Raw genomic sequence first — 22155 nt, 5'->3', positions numbered from 1 at the left:
ATATCCTGGCCCCAAGCTATTGAAGGCTTTGCACATCAAAACAAACACCTTGAATTTAGCTCAGAAGCAAACTGGAAGCCAGTATTGACTCCGACTTTGAAGGCCAGGGTTCAGTTCCCAGCTTGGTCATGAAACTCATTGGGTGACCTTGGGCAAGTCACATGCTTTCAGCCTCCTCTGGAAAAAAAACCTTGCCAAGAAAACCCCATGATAGGTTCATTTTAGGGTCACCATAAATTGAAAATGACTTGAAGGCACACAACACACACATGTGTCTCTAAAATGCATGCCTGACACTAGTGTGACTGCTGCATTTTGTACTAGCTGCCGCTTCCCATCACTTTTCAAGGGCAGCCCTATGTCGAGCGCATTACAGTGGTCTAATCTAGAGGTAATTCAGGCATGAACCACTGTGGCTAGATCTACCTTCCTCAAGAAAGGGCAGAGCTGGCACACCAACCAAAGCTCTCCTGGCCACTGCAGGAATCTGGTTTTCCAGGAGCACTGCTGGGTCCAAAAGCACACACAGACACACACTACAAACCTGGTCTTTCAAAGGGAGAGCAACTCCATTCAGAATAGGCTGCAATCCTAATCCCAGGCTGGTTTTCCTACTTGTGCAATGGCCTGCTTAGCCTTTGTTAGATACCATTGTTTCCCAAGTATTAGAGGTATATTATCCATTTTTCAGGTGACTAGCCCTCACAATGCTGATTACAATATTCTTTAAAATACAGAATGAATAACCAACCCCTTTAAAAACTATTCACTACATAAAGCATTACATTAATTAAAAAAGATATTAACACATAGGGTAGCAAACTGTGCATGTCCAAAATTAAACATAACAGTCTACTAAAGAAAAGTAGACTAAAGCTACAACAGCAAAAGGCTGGGGAGCATACAGAGTTCCCAAGAGAGGTTATTGAAAAAGCTGATAGAAGCACGGGCCATGCTGGCTTGGGGACTCTGGGAGGTTTGGGCAAGACCTATAGATGGTTGAAAGGGCCAGTTGAGCTAAGCTTGAAACCAGAACAATATCCAAGCAGCTTTTCCCACTGCTCCCGTGAAGTACTGGAAATCTGGCACAGATTAGATTAACATACCAGAGGCATAAACCATCATTTTAACCTTGTCCTTCCCTGACAGATGCTCAAGGGAGTGCAGATACTTTTTAGTTTTACAACAGTACCTCTGTGGGGTAAGTTAGACTGACCAGCCTGGCTATTGAATTTATGATAGAAAAAGGACTTAAGAAAAAGGAATGTTGTGGTACTGCCTTGATCCTTCTGGAACAGTGGGATATAAATAAAATCTATTATTTATTTATTTATTTAAGAAGATTACATTCAACTCGGATGAGGTCCCTCTGCCAATACATCCAAGGAAACAGATTGAAATCCACAAAAGTTTGTGTTAAAATAAATTGATTAGTATTAACCAGAAAAACTAGCGTGGGGTTGAGTGTTGGACTCAAAACCTGAGGAGACCAGGGTTCAAATCCCAACTCAGCCATGGGAACCCTCTAGGGGACCTTGAGGAATCCATTATTTCAGCCCCAGAGGAAGGCAAGTGCAAAACTCCTCTGAATAAATCTTGCTCAGAAACCCTTTTGATAGGATTGCCATGAAGTCAGAGTGAACGTGAATGTACTAACAACAAAAATCTATATTAAAAAATAGAGCCAGTGAGGTGTACAGAGTTGAATGTTGTACTAAGACTATGGGAGACCAAGGTTTGAATCCCTACTCAGTAGGAAAAAACACTTGAGTGATCTTGGACAAGTCTCTCAGCCTTAGAGAAGGCAAGGGCAATCCTCCTCTGAATAAAGAGTTGTTTTGAAGGCATATAATAGTAATAATAATAATAATGATAATAATTTTTATTTCTACCCCGCCTTTCCACAAGTGCGATCAAGGCGGCTTGCAAAATTAAAGGACAATAAAATACAGTTAAAACATCAAAGTATAAAATTTAAAACAGCATTACAGGGGGATATAAACAGGAATCTATACAAATCACATTCATCAGGGGGAAAATAAGCAGCACTATTTACAGTACTCTGGGGACAGAAGGACAGAAAACAGGGGCAGAAAGAGAAGAACACTACTAGCTAAAGTGAAAAAGCCAGCTGAAATAAGTATGTTTTTAATTGTTTCTTAAAAGAAACCAATGATGCAGAGGAGCGGAGCTCTATGGGAAGCTTGTTCCACAATAAGGGGGCAACAGCGGTAAAAGCCCTCTGTGAGGTCCTTGCCAGATGAAATTTAGGGACCTCTAACAAGTTTGTCCCAGATGATCGGAGTGTGCGGGGCGGATTATATGGGGAGAGGCGGTCCTCCAAGTACCCTGGGCCCAAGCCATTTAGGGCTTTATAGGTCAAAACCAACACCTTGTACTGAGCTCGGAAGCGAACAGGCAGCCAGTGTAGATCTTTTAAAACAGGGGTTATGTGGTCTGTCCAGGAACTACCAGCGACCAATCTGGCTGCCATATTCTGCACCAATTGTAGCTTCCGGGTTTGGTACAAGGGTTGCCCCATGTAGAGCGCATTGCAGAAATCCAACCGAGAGGTTACCAAAGCATGTACAACAGTTTCAAGGTCCCGTCGGTCCAGGTAGGGACGCAGCTGGCGTATCAGCCGAAGCTGATAGCAAGCACTCCTGACCGTCGCATCCACCTGAGATGTTAGCTGGAGGGACGAATCAAGGAGCACTCCCAACATTGGTATTAAAGGTGCCACAAGACACCCCACACTTTCTTTCCCTCTATAGTGCCAGATCCTTCAACATTTCACAGGTGAAACCTGGGGCACATGTGCCCAAGTAACAACAGATGTCAAGACAGCTAATGTTATTAATGAAAAACACACAAACTAGAAGAGGATGAAGCAGCTTGCTTTGGCTTGAGCCTTTTGGGAAGGGCAAGATTCTTCCCCCTCTCCTCCATGTTAATTGAATGCAAGCTACTTTTGCACTTTAAGCTACTTTTGCACTTTGAACTCAGTTTGCAGCAACTGAGGTAGGCTGAGGGCAAAGGGGGAAAGTGGGAGGTGGAGACAGAAACAGGATTAATTGGGACCAGACCATCTCTGCCAAATCGCGACAGTCAGATGATATGTAGTGCGCACCCACCCATTTCTAATCCAGGAGATCTCCTGAAAGGCCTGAGCCCAACCCTTTTTGTTCTGTAGGTTGTCAGCATGTAGCCTTGAGAAACAAAATCACAAGGGAGGCCTTTCAGGTGTTCCTACCCAAAAGGTTCAAATCAGTTCAATTTCAGCATCATCAACATCACTCATGTACATCTACCATCTTCCTGCCCCACCAGTATCACTTTATATCTTGTCTGTCAAGATATAGTTTCCTTCTTTACTATGGAAGAGAATGTGTGTGGCAACAGAGAGCAAAGCATCCACAGGTTCAAATGTGAATCAGATTTATGCAATTTTCATAGTACAGGATTTCGTCTATTCAAACTCAGGGGGATTTTAGGCTGTTCTAGCCCTACATGTTTCTTCCTGGGTTCTGTTTTTAAAGAAGGCTGTATCTTGTCAGATAATCTCTCCCTTTTCCTTTTTGCAAGAATGTGCAAGCGTTAAGTCTGGCAAGGCTTCCCATCTGGGAAAATAACAATGTAAAGCAGAAAACAAGGGTGTTGAAACTCAGATCTGAGTTTGCAATCAAATCAGATTCATTACCGATGCAAATAGATCACTTGCGCCAGACTACTGTATAATAACAACAGCAAGTTCTGCATAAACACACTCACAGAGTTGTGCTAGAAACTTTCACCTGCACATGCAAAAGAAGGCAAAGTGCTAGTTTATAACACATGTTCATTGCCATCAAGTTAGCCTTGACTTATGGCAACCCTATGAATAGAAAACTTCCTAGGCATTCTCTTCTGAACAGCCTGTTAAGGTCTTGCAAACTTTGAGTCATGGCTTCCCTGATTAAATCAATCCATCTATAATGCAATCTTCCTTTTCCCCTACTGCGTTCCTCTTTTCCCTGTGTTATGGTCTTTTCCAGTGAGTCCCTTTATTTCATGATGTGTCTAAAGTACAACAGCTTCAGTTAAGCTATCTTGGTTTGTAGAAAGAGTCCAGCCTTGATTTGCTCTAGGAATCATTCTTTTTTAGCAGTTCTGGTATACATAGACCTCTCTTACAACCGGACAGCATCCAAATGGTTTGATCCTGTTCTTGGCATCTTTCTTCACTGTCCAGCTTTCACAACCAAACATAGAAAGTGTAAATACTATGGCATAGAGGATTCTGACTTTACGATGTAATAATATATCTCTACTCTTGAGAAGCATACCTACTGGTAGTTCCTTCATAGCTACCCTTCTAAATCTTTAGTCTTCTTTTCATTTCTTGACTAAAGTCTCCATTTTGATTTAGGATTGAGCCAAGATATGGGTGTGTGGCTTGGAGGGCCCTCATTCATAGGTTCATAGGCCCAAGGCAACTTGATGGCAGTTAACAACAACAACAATAAATATTTCAATGTCTTCATTGGTCTTTTTAAAGTTATGTAAATGGCTTGTGATAATTATTTATGTTTTCTCAATATCCAGCTGTAAATTACCCTTCTCTAGCACTTTCGTCTTTGACTTTCCTCACTAGTTGTTTTACTCTGTCATTTTCTGCTAGTGATATGGTGTCATTTGAATGTCTTATACTGCTGATGTACCTTCTCCCAATCTGGCTTCTTCCAGGTGTGAGGATCTAGAACTCTTACCATCTTCATACTTCATGGCCAGTGAGAGCTGTAGTTCAACACATCTGGAGGCCGCCAAGACTGAGGAGAGCTAACTGATGCAGAAATGTGCCATAAAATATTCCCCAAAGCTTCTCAAGTCTTCTCTCTTGGGCAGAAAGGTCACAGAATTTCCATATATGGAATACACATTTCCTCCAGCAGAAACAGCAATGGGCATATCTTTTATACCCCTCCACCATTTGTATTTGCAGTAGCACTAACCTAGGGATGCCATATCCCGCCTGTAGGCGGGACAATCCCGGTTTGGGCAGTGCTGTCCCGGTCCCAGTCCGGTTTGGCGCCCAGACCAGGATGGCACCACCCGCGGCCACCTCCGTGCTCCGCAGGGTCCTCCAAGGCCTCGCTGAGGCCTGGGAGAGCTCTCCGCGGTCGGCGCTTCGGCCGTGGAGACGCTCCCTCCCAGGCCACAGCGAGGCCTTGGAGGCGGCTCCGCAATCGCGGGGTCCTCCAAGGCCTCCGCGAGGCCGGGGAGGAGGAAGAGGCTGCTGGAACCGCGGCAATCGCCGCGATTCCAAGTGGCCCCCGTTCCTCCTTCCGGCTTGGGAGCCGGCCTAGGCGTCCTCCGAAGCCGGGAGGAGGAGGAGGAGGACAGGGTTTGAAAATGTAGGACTTTTTAAAAATTTCCTAGCCAGGAAATAAAAAAAAAAGTCCTACATTTTCAAACCTGGTCCTACATTTGTCCCGATTTGGAGGTCCTCCATTATGGCAACCCTACACTAACCTAAAACAGAGAAAGAAGAGCAGAACAACAAAAACGGTTGAGCCTTCTAAGGAGTGTCCATACTGCACAGTTACAGCAGTTTGATGCCAGTTTAAGTGTCATGGCTCTCTCCCACTGAATCATGGGATTTATAGTTTGGTGAGGGACAGTACAAAGCCAATCTTAACAACCATAAAGTACAGAGGAGTGTACTACAGAAACAGAACTCTCTGACAGACAATTCTAAACACCCACCAAACTATAAATCCCAGGATTCCATAAGACAGAGCCATGGTAATGAAAGAGGTATCATAGCACTATAATTGTGCACCATCAAAAACCACATTGTTTGAGTGGGAAAATACTGAGAAAGAGGGAAAGGAACCCTTTTTTAGTGCCTCTTAATTGTAACCTGACACAGAGTGAATTTTAAGTTGCAACCCTATGTCCACTTGCCTTGGAGTAGGATCTGCCTGCGTCAATGGATGCTATTTCTGAGTAAGCATATGTCAAATTGCTCTGCTGTTAGTCACCAAAACTGAAGAAGATCCTATCCAAGATCTCCATCATCTCACTAAGCCCAAGTTGAACTACAACAAAACATATGAAGAAAGGTTGAAGTAGCTGGGCATGTGCAGCTTGGTGAAGAGAAGAGTGATGGCTGACAAGGAGAGGAGGGTGCATGTTTGTTTTCTGCTGCGCCAGAGGTTCTCATGGTTTGAGGTTGCAGCAGAATAAATTTCAATGGAATATTTGAAGGAACGTCTTGACAGGAAGAACAGTTTGGCAACAGAACTAATTGTCTTGAGATATGGTGGGGTCTCCTTCTCTAGATGTCTTTAAAAAGAGGCTGGGGAAACTTCACCTGGTGATCCTATACTGAGCAGGGCTTCAATGGCCCATATGGCCCCTTCAAACTATATGGTTCTATGACTCTAACTCTCATTATCCCTGACCCTGACCTTTGAGGTTGTTAGCCAGAGTGATGTAGTCTAATAACATCTGCAAAACCACAGGTTCCCCAGCTCTGTTGTTGACAATTAGGCATATATTCCTGTCATATGTCCTGTCATCCTAGCATTTTAGATTCAGAAGGAATCTTAGAGGTCTTCCATTTCAGCCACCTGCTGCTTGGTGCTTTCTTCACCGGATCCTTAGTCCATACAGAAGAAGAAGGAAACATATAGAAGCTCTTCATGGCAGCTACTCCCTTGATCTTGAACTGCCTGATATACATAGTCCGACAAAGAGAAGATATTGCCATTTCCCCCGTCCATTTTTCCTTTGCCTGTCAGTGCTGATATATGAGACAAAAATTTAACGTGCAGTGTTCTCTCTTTCATGAGCAAATTCCAGTGCTGGAGGGAAGTTTCATCTGTTTTGTTTCTGCCTGTTCCACCACTGTTACAGGTTAATTTCTGCCTGCTGAATTTCTACCTGTTCCACCCTGCAAAAGGTGGCACCCTGGGAACCTTCATGCACCATGCATACACTCTCTTTCACACACAAATATCTTGTGATGTCTATACTTTAAAATTTAACAAAAGGTAAAGACTCAAAATAGAAATGAAATGCAGATATAGCAGTGGATTTTCACAGAAAGAAAAAGGTGTCAAACACGGGCCAATTTGTCTCCCTTTTGGGTTTCCTAAAACAAAAAATGCCAGTGCATATGCTTGGCTTGGAATTCCGCATTTTACACTGAAAGAGTTGCTTGTAGAGATGAAGATATTTAGGAATTGCTTGCTGTTATTCAATATGAGAGGCACTCTGTACATGTTCAGAGATGCCGATTCCTTTATTATTACTTAACATGAACATGACTGTTGCCTGGTTAATTGAAGCAATTCACTCCCTATTTTAAAGAGACTCACATTAAACCCCCATGTCTTCTTCCTCAGATGCATTTGGTCACTAGGCTTCAGACGGAAAGCTCATGCTGCCAATTTCTTTTTTTTAGTTAGTCTCAAAGGTACTACAAGACTTTTCTGCATACTGATTCTACAGACTAACATGGCTATATCTTTGAATTAATCCCCATGTTATTATCAATAGATCAATAACCATTTTTGTGTATATTTATTTATTTATTTAAAAATTGTCCCTTAAGTTGTTACCTTTCCTTTCTGGATGCTGGCAGCTGGGGTCCATCCTCCACGGCGCCTCCTGGACTTGGGTACGAGGGGCACCTGTGCTGTCTTGGCATTGAGGTGCTGTGTGATCTTGACTTCAACAGCCAGTTTGACATTGGTCCGAAGGTTCTTCCTCTCAAAAACTTTTTTGCACTGGGGACAAGACAGCACCCTCCCAGCTGCTGATGCCTCATCCCAGTAGCGGGTGATACAGGCCCTGCAGTAGCTGTGATCGCAATCCAGGATCACTGGGTCCTTGAAGTGTCCCCTGCAGGCAGGGCAAGTAGCTGCCCTCTGGAGCTCAGCTACCAGCCCTTTGCCTTCCATGGCCTGTGTGTGTGTCAGATGCTGCATTCTGTGCTTTGACAGCCAGCTAAGATGAGTAGCTTTATAGGAGGGGTGGAGGTACAGGGGAGGAGCATCCCTCCAGCCACAGGTAAACAAGACTTGCATAACCAGCCAGTTTTTCCACTCTTGAACACTTGGCTTCCCAAGCCAAAATATGACTGGAGCTACCTAGGAATGAGAGAATCAGCGTGGCGTAGTGGTCTACAACTCTGGGTACCAAGATTCGATTGCCAGCTTGGGCAGTCACATGTCCTCAGCCTTGGAGCAAGGCCACCTCTAAACAATACTTGTCAAGAAAACTCTGTAATAGGGTTGCCTTGGTGTCACCATAAGTTGGAAATGACTTGAAGGCACAAAAACAGCAAAGCTAGGGATAGAGGATGGATCTTGTTCTGTTTTGTAGTCTGCTTTGTAGTCTGATAGGTTACACTGGTTATGAGAGGGAATTAAAGAAGGCAGGGGAGCTGAAGTGCCATTCCCCCCCCCCCCCCAAATTGGGACAGGAATCTAGATTCCCAGCGTCACTCTCCGTCTTGAGATTTGTAGATTTGCCCCACACAGAAAATACATTCAAGAAAGGGGTGAGGAACCAGTTGTTGTGGAATTTCACTTCCCAGTATTTCCCTGACTGGGGTTGATGGAAGTTAGAGTTTTGAAAGATCTGGAGAATAGGGTTGCCAGTTCAGGATCACCCCACACCTCAAGGTTTCTGAGGCAAAATCTGAGTCCTAGGAACAGCCCCTGGCTGGTGATATCATTACTGGTAAGTGTTGTGCATGAAATACCACAGCTTGTCATTTAAACACACTCATATAAACCCAACATATTTTCCACTTTAGAAATTAAGAGTAATCTGTGTTGCAAGCCTAAATATTCTGAAGACACCAGATCCCATCTGATCTTGGAAGCTAAGCAGGATCAGCTCTGACTAATACTTGGATTGGAGACCACTAATGAATACCAGGTTGTGTAGGATATATTTCAGAGACAAAACACCTCTGCATATCCCTTGCCTAAGAAAACCCTATGAAATTAATGGGGTCACCTTAAATTGACAGGTGACATACACATGCAAAAGAGCTGTTCCCAAATCAAAGTGAAATGAAGGTATTATTCCTCATCATTTATTTGGGGAGATGGCATAAGAACCATTTAATCTGGCCACCCTGATTCTTGCTAGAAGGTAGATGCAGAGGAGAGTGGAGGATGAATTGCTGCACCACAAGGCCTGTGAAGAAAGGAGGAAGCCAACTATGTAAATACATAGGCCTCCCTGGAAAGTTTTAGAAAGTTGCCTTGCAAAATTGTAGCAAGCTGAAGATGTGCACACAGCCCCTTCCTCTTGCTTGGAGCTGAAACCCACCCCAACCTCAAAATGGAGAATTTACACCTTCATATCCCACCTGGAGACCATGCATGAAAACTGGAGATTCAGAGTAGATCCTGGGATTTGGCAGCAACCCTACTGGAGGGTCACGGATTTTCTGCCCCTGATATAAGGAGCTGTGATAACTGAATTTTGTTGCTGTTGTGTGCCTTCAAGTCGTTTCTAACTTATGGCAATCCTCAGTTGAACCTCTCACAGGGTTTTCTGAGGCTGAGAGTTTGTGAGTTGCGCAAAGTCACCCAGTGGGTTTTTATGGTGGCTGAGCAGGGAATCAAACCCTGGTCTCCAGGGTTGTAGTCCAACTCTCAAACCACTACACCATGACAACTCAAATAAATGAATGCATCCTTACAAATGCTAAGGCTTGACTGTATGACTGCTAAGTCATGAATGCATGCCTGCCATTTCATCAGAATTTGGAAAGTGTTAATCTTCTTGAATACAGCTCTACATGTCTTGCACTGCAGCTGCTGGTGTCTTATGTTTTCAAGTGTGCCTTCAAGTCATTTCTGACTTATGGTCGCCCTAAGGGAAACCTATCATGGGGTTTTCTTGACAAGATTTGTTTAGAGAAGGTTGGCCATTGCCTTCCCCTGAGGCTTAAAGCATGTGACCCAAGATCACCAGTGGATTTCATGGCCCAGCGGGAATCTAACCCTGGTCTCCAGAGTCATAGTTCGATACAAAAAGCACTAAGCCACACTGGCTCTCCAAAAGAGCTCTCACTTTCAAGGCTTTTAACTCTATCTGGAGAATGGAGCTACTGGAAAGCAAATATATCCAGTCAGAAGTCAGTACATAGTCTTCCGCCATGTATTGTGATACATTGGGGGTTATTCTAAAATATCTCTCAGGATCTCATACAGCCTTGATTCTAAAAGCCCTTTCATATACAGCAGTATAATTCCACTTTAAGTGCTACAGCAATGTCCTATGAAATTCTGGGATTTGCAGTTAAGGGAGTGATATTTACAGTTCTCAGCCATAGAGCTCTAGTCCCTCACCTCACCAAATTACAAATCCCAGGACTTCACAAGAAGTCAGCCATAATAGTTAAAATGAATCATAGCACTATAATTGTGTGGTGTGAAAGGGCCCCAGAGAGATTCAGCATCTCTTCCACACCTGCAATTCTTGACTCTGAGATTTCCATAATTAAACGGAACTATCAGTGCAGTTGCCTTGAGGCAATGGATCTTAAGCTCTGAAAAAACAGTTGTTAGTTGGTAAAATTTCAGTGAACTGTTGGGATGGCCTAAAAAGATATGAGTGATGAGCAAAAAGTACTCCTCTTTCTGCTCCCCTGCACAATATGAATCAGTGCGTGCTGGAATTGAGACAAAGAAAAAGGTGAAGAACGGAGTTTGCTCTTTGTGGAATTATGTCTCATATATACGGTATATGTAATCGTAGAATACCTTAGACATTGTGGTGTAGTGGTTTGAGCATTGGATTACTACTCGAGAGACCAGGGTTCAAATCCATGCTCAGCCATGGAAACTCACTGGGTGGTGACCTTGGACAAGTCACACATTGCCAGCCTCAGAAACCTCATGATAGTTTCACCTTAGGGTTGGGATAAATCAGAACTTACTTGAAGGCACACAATAACAAGAAGACATCAGATGGGGATGAAGGAAACTGTTAAGGGTGTTATCTCATGTTTAACCTGCATATCTATGTGAACAACATATTTGAAACAGAAATGTTAAATACAGTGCACCCGTGTCATATGTGAGTGCGCCATACGCAGCTTTCAGTTTTCAATGGGTCTCCACCATATGCAGTATTTCCCTTAGGTGGGGGGTCCAGAACGTATCCCCCGCACAATGGAAGGGCCCACTGTAAATCATATATAAATAATGTTTTATCTGTTTTATTGTACATTGTTTTGGAAACTCTGGTGGGCAGAAAAGTAATAAATAAATATTATCAAGAAATGATCACAGAAATATTAGACATTTCTTGCAACTTCTTTCCTAGGGGAGGTCTGGAACCTCTCAAACTTTTTCTCAAATAGGTGTGCACATACATAAAAGCATAATAGCAGCATATACAAAGTCAGAGATGAAGGCGTTCCAGAGCACATTCCTGTTGCATTGGCGAAATTTATAGATTTATTTTTTTACATTGATGTTTTGTATCCAATGGGTTTTAACTGTACTTTGCTTTTATTTATTTATTGTAAGCCACATTGGGGCTCCTCCCAGAAGAAAGACAGGATATAAATCAATCAATTAAATAAATAATATTTGGGCTGTGAAATTGATTTGGCTGAATCCTGAACTGAATCGAGCCAAAGGACTTGGAACAGATCAGACTGGGCAGATTTGGTTCCAGAGGAGATAGGCAGAGAGCCCAGAGAGTTTCAGGAGTTAAAACCAAGTGGGGAGAAACAAAAACAATGTTTTCCCAACATGACCATACAAGGAAAATACTGTACCAAGGTAGTATGATAGAGGGAGGGAAGAGAGGAGATGAGTTTTTCTTCTTTACAGGTTTAATAATGCAATCTGGAGCAAACATCGTACTAACACTCCTCAGTCACAGTGTTTATGGGGAAGGATTATGTGAGATCATTAAAATTATACAGTCAGTTATCTCATGTAGCTCTTCATTCATTTGCAAGATTTAGCTGTTAGTAGCAGATAGTTGAAAAAGCTGTGGTGAGGGCTGTGGTGGTTATGGCTTTTGTTTCTCTATTCATTTTCCACTTCTTTGTTTTGTTAATGTGAGTAACCATCTTTGCTTGCCGTTCTGGTTCATTCGTTAATCTGAATAGTAATCTGTTTATTGCATGCAAGTCTGTTTGTGTTTTAGGTAATGAAACTCATCCCAAATCCCCAATTAACCCTATTTGTGGTTAGGCATTGTCTTAGTTCTTCTCAGAACTAGTCTGCCTGTAAGCACTTTTATTTTATTAGCAAAGCATGTATACTATTATTGCATACTACACATACTATTATTTTATTGCCCATTTCTTTCATATTGGTCAAGCAAACCATTAAATGGAAATGTCATGATATCTTCTCAGTAGTTCAACACATATATCATTTATAGATCATCATCCTCATCTCATTTATTATTAACTTAATCAGCCAACAGGCATCTCTGTAGCACCAGAAAGAGGCAGACTGGTTTGCTTTTACACCCAGTGAGATTTGTAAGGGACAGTACTTTTTGGGCAGCAGACTCAGGTCGATGGTACTGGGAACAAGAGTGCTTGGTAGAAATTAGAATCTATTTCAAGGGACGCAGTGGCTCAGTGGTTAAGACACTAAATCTGACAACTGCAACATCTGCAGGTTGGCACTTTGAGGCCGAAGTGCCGTGTGATAGGGTGAGCTCCTGTCACTAATCCCAGCTTCTGCCAACCTAGCGGTACGAAAGAATGTAAAAGTGCAGGTCGATAAATAGGTATCACTTTGGTGGGAAGGTAACAGCGTTCTGGCCAGTCCTGCTGGCCACATGACCACAGAGTTGTCTTTGACAATGCTGGCTCTTTCGCTCAGTAATGAAGATGAGCACCACAGTTGGACACGACTTGACAACCTTGTCAAAGGAGAAATGTTTACCTTATCATGGTATGACAATGTCACATGGAGCTTCCAAGTCTATTTCTGTGGCCCTTGACTGTGGTAGACTTGAAGGCAACACAACAATAACAAGAAGACAAAGGACAAGGAAGAGAGGTATGGCTGGGGGCATAAAAAGGCTTTTTAGGCTTTGTTAAAGGGAACAGGCAGAGGATTTGTTATAATGGGGTTGTTGTTGTTGTTGTTGTTGTTGTTGTGTGACTTCAAGTCATTTCTGACTCATAGTGACCCCATCACTGGGTATTCCTGGCAAGATTTGTTCAGAGGAGGTTTGCCATTGCCCAATGTGACTTGCCCAAGATTACCCAGTGGGCTTCATGGCTGAGCTTGGACAGAAAGGTAAAACTTGTACAGAAAGGAAAGTACGTAGTGATGTGATCACTAAGGTTGCATTTCACAGGGTTAATTTGCAACCCGACACCATTCTATGAATAATTGACAGCAATAGCTAGGAAACAAACCCCACCCAAGGTGGGGTATTCTTATACCTGCCTCTTGTCACATTCTTCCATCCCCCCTCAGCTATTTGGCAGCTGTGAAACTATTTGTTCTGCCAACACTATGTTCTGAATGCAACAGAATGGAATTTTCTCTCAAGAAGGGGAGCACTTTAAAATTCCCCAGTGCTTTACTACTTCACAGAGTGTTTATGGCATCACTTCCTCCAGAGATGCTCTCTCACCATGTTCACTCTTTCAAATCTCTCTGGTACCTTTGGGTACCCTTGCCATTTGTCCACATCTGGCTATGGGGACATAACCAGATATTTTTGTGATTCCTTCTCCCAACTCTCCACTAGCAAATGAATGGCTATGGAGGGAGCTGAAGTGGTTAAATAGTCAGCTTGGAGGGTTGAGAGAAGTTTTAGAACAGAACAGGACTTTCCAATGATGCATGTTTCCATGCTGCAGAATGAATGCAGTTTGACACTGCTTTAACTGCCATGGCTCAGTGCTATGGAATCCTGGGATTTCTAGTTTTGTTGTAACACCAAGAGGCTTCTGACAGAGAAGGCTAAATACCTCACAAAACTACAAGACCTAGAATTCCATTGGACGGAGCCATGGCGATTAAAGCGGAGTCAAACTACATTATTTCTGCTGTGCAGATTAGACCTACGTTTTGTTTCCTGTGGTCACGATAGCAAGTGTGGACATGATAACCAAAGCCTAAAGAAGTTACTTTTTTGAATGACAATTCCCAGAATCCCCAGTCACAAAGGGCTGGTGAGCGTTGTAATCCAAAGGTGAAGTCATCCACCGGACCCTAGAGCATGGTTTTTCCGACCATGATATTGCCCTATATGGTTATACAGAGGCTGAATAAAAGATTTGCATGAAGGAGTTTGGCCAGCAGGCTTTGACAGAATGGGAAGCGATTGTGGTTCCGTCAGGAATCTTGTTAAGCATTCCTGTGAGATGAGTATTACACTTTCATAACATGATAGAGGTGAAGCTTCTTCTGCCTTTCACGGTGCTGGTGACTGGGAAGAGCATGACTCCTTCCTTAAGTAGGGAATGTGGTGCCGTCATTCTGACGTCCTCCAGCCTGATATGTTCTGAAAGACATCCTCAGCAAAAAATGCTGCTCGTATTCTGACTCATGTTTCTGAAATGAGGGCCAGTGGAGAGAAATACATGACCGCAGGGGATGAGGTATCACTATTTGGATCAATAGGTGGTTGGTTGGTTGGTTGGTTAATTAATCAGTTATTGTTGTTGTGTGTCTTTCAAGTCATTCCTGATTTTTGGCAACTCTAAGGTGAAGCTGGGGGGGGGGGTCTTAGCAAGATTTGTTCAGAAGCGGTTTGCCTTTGCCTTCCTCTGAAGCTGAGAGCATAGGACTTGCCAAAGGGCACTAATGTTTCCATGTTCAAGCATGGATTTGAACCCTGGTCTCCAGAGTCAAATTTCAATGCTCAAACTGCTACACCATGTTGGCTCTCATTAATGAATGAATTACACACCCACTGTTCTGCCTTCCAAAAACAACAGTCAGGGACAGGGAGGTTTACTAATAGTAGAACTCAATTAAAAATAAATACTCTAATTGCATTGCTTATTTTGAATTTTACAGTTGTTGACTGTCTTGTGTGCTGTCTGAGGAGACAGAGAGGTGGAATGTAAATTTAATAATGATGATACTGATATTATACTCATAATAATATTGAAATAATAATAATAATTTAATAATAAAAGAACATTTTATTAACTCAAACAATTACAGCTTTCCCCCATGGTTGCAAACAGATTAAAAAGATTTAAAACACACGACTGAAAAGACGCTATAGCCATCTTCCAACTGTAACCCAGCTTAAAGTCTGATCTGCTTCAAAAGGTCTGTTTCCTTACCAGTCAAAGAAAAGTGGAAAGAAGGTTGGCCTTGCCTACTTTGGCAAGAAGTTATAAGCCATGCTTTGTCCACCTCTGGCCTAGTACATAAGGTGTAGGTTCGCCTTAGAGTTACTATAAAGGGGGGGGGGGATACATACTGGCACTTTGTGCTGGCCTGTAGGCAGAGTCATGGCAGCGCGTCCACATGCTCAATGCCATGACCCTGTCTCCGTGACGCCATTTTGGTGTGCATCCATTTAAAAGGTGTGTGCCACGATGATGCTACTCTGGCGCTGCAGCTACATGATGCTGTGCCAAAGAGGCATCATTATGCTGTGTCTCAGTGCCTATGACGCCCTTTCTGGGACGGAAAAGAACCCACTGTCTGTGGGTTCTTTTTGCAGTGGGTTGGGGGTGTGCCATGCGGTTGCTGCATCCTCAACCCAGCGCTTCCAGGGGCGGCATACAGCCACCTCTTACAGGCTGTCTGTACAGTCCCTAAGTCAGAAACAACTTGAAGGGATACAGCAACAGCACTATTTTCAAAGCAGCCATAACTGCTTGTCTTCTCAGTAGTGCAACTGGGGCTGCTGTTCCCATTTTACTCTCTTACTGAATCTCTCTTAACCCTCCTTCCCTGCCCTAAGGGAAGTTTTTATTTTATTTTATTTTATTTTATTTTATTTTATTTTATTTTATTTTTATTTTTATTTTCTCACCACTTTTTCATAGCTGTATTTGTCTGGAAAATCAATATGCAAAGGGATCTTGTAGCATGTTTGAGACTAACAGGAAGAAGTTGGTAGCATGAGCTTTCGTAAACTTGAGTCTACTTCCTCAGATGCATGTTTGGATGCTAAAGTCTACGAAAATTCATGCTGCCAACTTATTTCAGTTAGCCTGAAAAGTGCTACAATATCCCTTTGAATACATGGACCTAAGTGACAAACAAACTCTGTTCATAATCAAAATACTCAGATTTCTGGTGAATTGTAGTTCAGTAGTTTTGTGTTGAAATCTATGGCATTTTTCTGCTTGAGTCAGACTTGAGCCTGAACTTTGTTTCTAGATCCAACAAGAATCACCCGATTGAATCAATAGGATTTATATAAGTGTTGACTCACCATTAAACAGTTAATTCAATGGTCTACTTGAGTTGGGACAAACCAGTAGAATTCAAGCTTTGATGTATATGTTGAAAAAGAAAAACAAGCAGAAGCAGAGGAGACAATTGAGCCGAATGTTGTATTATTTTGTGAACCAGAAGTATGAAAGCAAGGAGAGAGGGACAGTAAGGAAAAAAGGTTCATTATAATGCAGTGGAGCTTGATAGTGATATTGAATAACAACTCCCATAATCCCCCATGCTGCCTAGAAGGTTCTGGGATTATTAGTTATGATGGGTGGGTGGGTTTCTGGGACATTGTATTTTATATATTTTAATGTTGTTAGCCACCTTAATTTTAATGGAGAGGTGGGGTTATTATTATTATTATTATTATTATTATTATTATTTCATTCCAAATGCAACTTCTCCAAGCTCTGGTAATATCTGAAAGTGCCCTTAGCTTCCAAGAATTAACAGAGCAATGGAACAGAGAAGATTTTGTTTACTTCATAAGGACTTCTATAATTACACTTTTCTGTTGGGCTCCTCATGGGAAGCAAACACTGTCTTTTCACATTTGTGCAATTCTAGAAAATTGCCCTTTCCAGTGAATTAGCAGAAAGCGTGTGCAGGAGTAATTAAGCACTTTGCTTGGGATTAGCAAATTGCCATTATTATGTGCTATATATAGCCCACTCTATCCCAAAGGCATAATTTGTCCTCATCTCTCTTCTCAGTGTTAATTTGCAAGTGTTGAAAGAAAGAGGAGCGGGTTGGTGTTAATATTTTTAACCCCACAATAACCCCAGATTCTTAAGAACCAAAGAATGGGCACAAACCTACATTGTTATTGTTGCGTGCATTTAAGTCGTTTTTGACCTATAGTGATCCTAAAGTGAAGCTATCGCAGGGTTTTCTTGGCAAGATTTGTTCAGCGGAGGGTTGCTTTGCCTTCTCTCTGAGGCTGAGAGTGTGTGACTTGCCCAAATTCACCCATAAGCAGATCTATTCCTTGGAATCACTGAGGATGAGGAACCTCCCAATACAGTTACTTTAGTTGACAGCAGTTCGGTTCTTTGGAATTTGCTCAGAAATTCAGTTCAAAGAGTTTGTGGTATCATTTCCTTTGGGATCTTTGAAAGGAATGCCGCCTGTCAACTTATGGTGACCGCATGGACTTCTTAAGATTTTCCTAGACAAGGAATACTCAGAGGTAGTTTGCCAATGCCTTCCTCTGAAACGTAGCCTACAGAACCTGGTATTCATTAGCAGTTTTCTATCCAAGTAATAACCAGGGCTAACTGACCCTGCCTAGTTTTCAAGATTGGTCAGGATGAAAAGAATGTACTGGGGGATAATGCAGGATCAGAGCTTTGGGTGGTTACTTTTTTGGACTGCCAGTGTCCATGCTGGCTGGGGGATTTGGGGAGTGGTAATGTGAAAAGGTAATTTTTCTAAGTACTGCATACGACAGTGGTGGGTAACATTCATCTATGGGGCGGAAGTGCCCTTCTGGTTTTAGAACTCTCACTGACCCTATGCACTAAATTTGCTGCCCTGCCACCCAAGTTTGTTAATGCAATGTGATGCTGATGGGGACAAAACTGTGTCAGACTGCATTCATTCTAAAGTGTATATGTAGCCAAAGTATATCCTGGAGCATGAAAAATTCTTCTTTTGGAGTATAACTCCTAGAATGCTGCCGCAAGTAGCCACACTGTCTGACATTGGACAAAATAGGGAACCTTTCTGAGTTCTGGTGTAAACACACTGTGGTCCCAGTCTCAACTGGGAGCCATGGTAAAGTTACAACTGCAAACCATGATATTTTAGCTCTTCCCCACTGACAGATGGCTATAGGGCAACAAGAAGCAATGCCAAGACCAAATATTGCAAATATTGTCTCTCAGTTTAAGTGGGCTGAGATGCTGTGTAGGGTGTGTTAGATCTACAGGAATGTTAATCTTTTTCTGCTATTGGCTACTTTTTGGCAGGCTTCAGCAGATGGAGAGTTAGGAAACATGGTCTGGTGGGGGGAAAAACCCCCTCATAATACTCCTCCCCTAGCAATGTGTCCATTCCAGCCAGTTGTAATAAGAACTAATTCAATTTTATGAACTGGTGCATACATTAGTGTTCTTTCTATCAACACCATGCCTTTTTCGTTTTGTATTGTGCCATTGAAATTGCAGACATATGAAAAGGCAGTCTTTTATCGTTCTTAAGTAAGTTGCTCTGGTAGCTGTTTTCAACTAAAGTGTATGTTCAAAATGTCTGTTTCTCTAGAGGCATGAGGAAGGCATACAAGAATGTGCCAGATTACCCCAATGCATTAAATAAAGTAGCAGTCTTGTCTAAGGTATCTTTCACAGAAGTAGATCCACAAGCACAGATCTCATTGATGTTTCCTGGACAGCTGTTGAGATTTTCTTCGAAACCTGTGTGTTTTGCCCCATCGAACATGCCCACAATGTAGACAGTGGCAATAAATCAAACCTTGTACAGATTACAGCATCCCTTTCTTGGTGATAACACTTGCTTTTAACAGAGGCTGCTACATTATAGGAAATGAGCTAAGGAGGCACTTAAATAAGAACTAGATGAGCTGTTGGCATTAGGCAAGCCACAACTTTGCAGTGAAAAGGAATGACTCACAATCTTGTCTTCATCCCTTCGATAGCTCAGCTGGTAGAGCGGAGGACTGTAGAGTGCTATTTGAGTCATCCTTAGGTCGCTGGTTCGATTCCGGCTCGAAGGACAGATGTTTTCCTTCTTAGGAGGACCAAAAGTCAACACCTTTTCCAGGGAGTAGTAAAGGGGTACTGCAGCATAAGCAGACATTCACACAAGATGTGTGGAATACACCCTGTTTCATTTAATTACAGTTTTAATGGATGGATGGTGTAGTGGTTTGAGTGTTGGACTAGGATAGCGGGAGACCAGGGTTCAAATGCTCACTTGGCCATGGAAACCCACTGGGTGACCTTGAGCAAATCACACTCTCTCAGCTTCAGTGGAAGTTACATCTTGCCAAGAAAACCCTGTGAAACAACTTGAAGGCACACAACATGAACCCGTGATGGCCATCTAGGACAAAGCTTGACAAAGTTATTGTTTGGACTACACCTCCCAGAATTCTTTCAACAGCATGACTGCTGAGTAGGAGCTTTTGCAAGCTTTATTTTCCCTTGTTCTGCTCCAGAGATTGTTGGGACTGCAGCAACATTTCCCATCATCCTTCACCTTTGGCTACATTGTTCAGGTCTGACGGGAGCTTCAGTCCAACAACAGCTGATGGGGTACAAGTGGCCCAGCCTTGTTTCAGCTGAGGTGGGTATTACCTGCTTTTACAATGTACAGATCAAACAAAAAAGTGTAAGCACAAAGGCATATATTCTACTTCTGTTAGAAGCAGGGCCAGGATTTAACATCCTGAAAAAATTCCAAAAGCCATAAAGTTAAAATGTTGTTAGATCATGGTTCATGACATTGTATGCACGCTTTCAGAAGACCTGGTTTCTCCTCAGTATCTGCAGGCTAGATGCTAAACAGCAGCAACAGTAGTATTTTTAATGCAGGAAGAAGATAAAGCAGCCCTCGCTACTCATGGATTCTACATCCATGAATTCCACCATCCACAGCTTGAAAATATTCCCATAAAAATAAAATCCAAAAAGCAAACCTTGATTTTACCATTTTTAAAATAAAGGACACCATTTACTACCTCATTGCATATAATGGGACTTGAGTATCCATGGATTTTAATATCCACAAGGGTAGGGGATGGTCCTGGAAACAAACCCCAGTGGATACCAAGGGGCCACTGTAGTTTGAAAAGCATGTAGTTTTATATATTATTGGGGAAATAAGGAAGTTTTTTGCAGTTTCAAGATGGGACTGACAGTATATTTGGATGTGTAAGGCATAGGAGTTTATCAGACAAGGGGAATTGGAAGTATAATCCGATGGCAATCTGAACGCAATCATGAAGTTTCACGTTATTGCATGATAACCCACTACACACAAATTCGGGCAATGGGATGTCAGTCCGAATGCAATCATGTGGTTTCATGTTATTGTGTGATAGACTGCCACACGCAAATTCGGGCAATGGCATGCTATTTTGGGAAATGGGCAGTCAGTTTGAAAGCAATGCGTATTCACGTAATTGCCCGAAACTAGCAACTTTAAGTGAATGTGTTCTGGCCCCACTTTCTTTTCATTCGAATTTAAGAGAAATTCCTCCCGTTTGATAAACTCCATAGTGGTTTGAGTGTTAGACTATGATTCTTAAGATACAGGGTTCGATTCCCTGCTTGAGCATAAAAAAAGCCCACTGGGTGACCTTGGGCAAGTCACACTCTCTCAGTCTCAGAAGATGGCAGTGGCAAAGCCGGCTGGAGAAACATGCCAAGAAATATGATAGGTTTGCCTTACAGCCGCCATAGATTAAAAAAAAAAAAAGACCTGGAGGCACACAATAACAACAAATGCCATACATGCATTTGCAGCCTCCTTCCTTCTACAGAAACTTCATTCATCATAACAGCAGTCAGTTTGCTATCATAACAATGGTCAATACTTATCAAAGCCATTTCCAGGGCCTGTCACAATGTAGCTGGATTGCCTATTAAATATAATTGAGGGTGGAACAAAGTAAATACTGACATCTCTATGACTGTCCTGCTCAAATTTCACTGGCTTTGTATTGCAGCATTTAAATATTATTTCTAGAGACTCATGGTGTGGACGGGACCTAGAAGCTTTTGATGAAAATGAAAATAGCACACAAGCCCTGCCCTAAGACACACAATCAAATCAAATGGCAAAACTGTGTTGAAGTGCCACAGGGGATCTGCAAATGGGATCTTCTGCATTTAAAAAGGAATCAATCTGATTTTTTTTAAAAGGGTATAGGAGCATCTGTTGGAAATGTTTTGCTTACAAAAGCTTAGTTTTATACACAGAGAAAAAGAGGGAGAGAAGAAGAAAGAGTTTTGAGAGAAGAAATAGGTAGTTTAAGGAAAGGTTTTCTGGGAGAGAATGAAAGTGTGAACTTTAATAGCATCAGAGAGAAATGGGTGAACAGGTGAAAGTGAGAAGATGCGGCAACTCAAAGTTAATGATAGCACTTGAGATTATGAATTGCAGAAGAAACAGTAGAATTGCCCACTAGCTTAAAAAGAGAGAGAAAGAAGAGGAGAAGGGGAAGGATGGAAGAGAGACTCAGTTTTACAAACTTCCATTTTAAAAACATTAGATATTATCCAGAGAAAAATATCAGAGATAAGAAAGAGATAGGTCAGGTAAACATCTCATTTGCTTCTCAAACCTTCTGTATCCAACATAAACTCCTTATCTACACCTTCAAAGCTCTCCACAATTTGCTCCTCTTCCCGATCTTTTTGCTTGTGATGGGCTTGTCTATCACTTTTTCTCTTCTAGTTCCATCTTTATAGACTCTTTAAAGTGCACCTTTCTCCATTCATTGACACAGCTAAAACTCATTGTTAGCTTCCCCCAGGGCTTTTGATTCCTTTTATGGCTGCAGCCATTCTCCTTTTCTGATGCTTATGCCTAGACAGAAGCTTGGTTTGAGCCATGTCTCTCTTCTTCAATTCACTCCTCAGATTTCATAATTTCTACAAACTCTTTGGGTGAACAGTTAATCCCCATTCCCAACTGCACCTAGGCCTACCGTATGTGCTTGTGCATTGTCACAGAGAGTTGGGAAGTCAGGAGTTGGAAGAGACTTCAAAGG

At 42.3% G+C, this 22155-nt stretch overlaps 1 protein-coding gene and 1 non-coding gene across 3 annotated transcripts in view; one reads left to right on the top strand and one right to left on the bottom strand.

The window, feature by feature from the left end:
* Positions 1 to 7976, bottom strand: part of LOC149321125 (RING finger protein 39-like) — a 44867-nt gene extending 36891 nt beyond the window's left edge. For both annotated transcript variants that reach the window (XM_089516271.1, XM_089516282.1), the window contains exon 1: positions 7608 to 7976. In XM_089516271.1, the coding sequence (XP_089372397.1) occupies positions 7608 to 7976 (369 nt within the window). The remainder of the gene's footprint in view (positions 1 to 7607) is intronic.
* An 11088-nt stretch (positions 7977 to 19064) lies between these two features.
* On the top strand, positions 19065 to 19152 carry TRNAY-GUA (transfer RNA tyrosine (anticodon GUA)). The gene is given in 2 exon segments: positions 19065 to 19101; positions 19117 to 19152. It is a non-coding gene; the product is annotated as a tRNA-Tyr (tRNA).
* Positions 19153 to 22155: the final 3003 nt, after the last annotated feature.

The sequence above is a fragment of the Sceloporus occidentalis genome, unplaced genomic scaffold (assembly GCF_023333645.1).
Source record: "Sceloporus occidentalis isolate IW3139 unplaced genomic scaffold, rSceOcc1.0.p SCAF_1, whole genome shotgun sequence".
NCBI lineage: Eukaryota > Metazoa > Chordata > Lepidosauria > Squamata > Phrynosomatidae > Sceloporus > Sceloporus occidentalis.
Note: the sequence above shows the minus strand (reverse complement) of the source record. Positions and strands in the feature narration are given on the sequence as shown.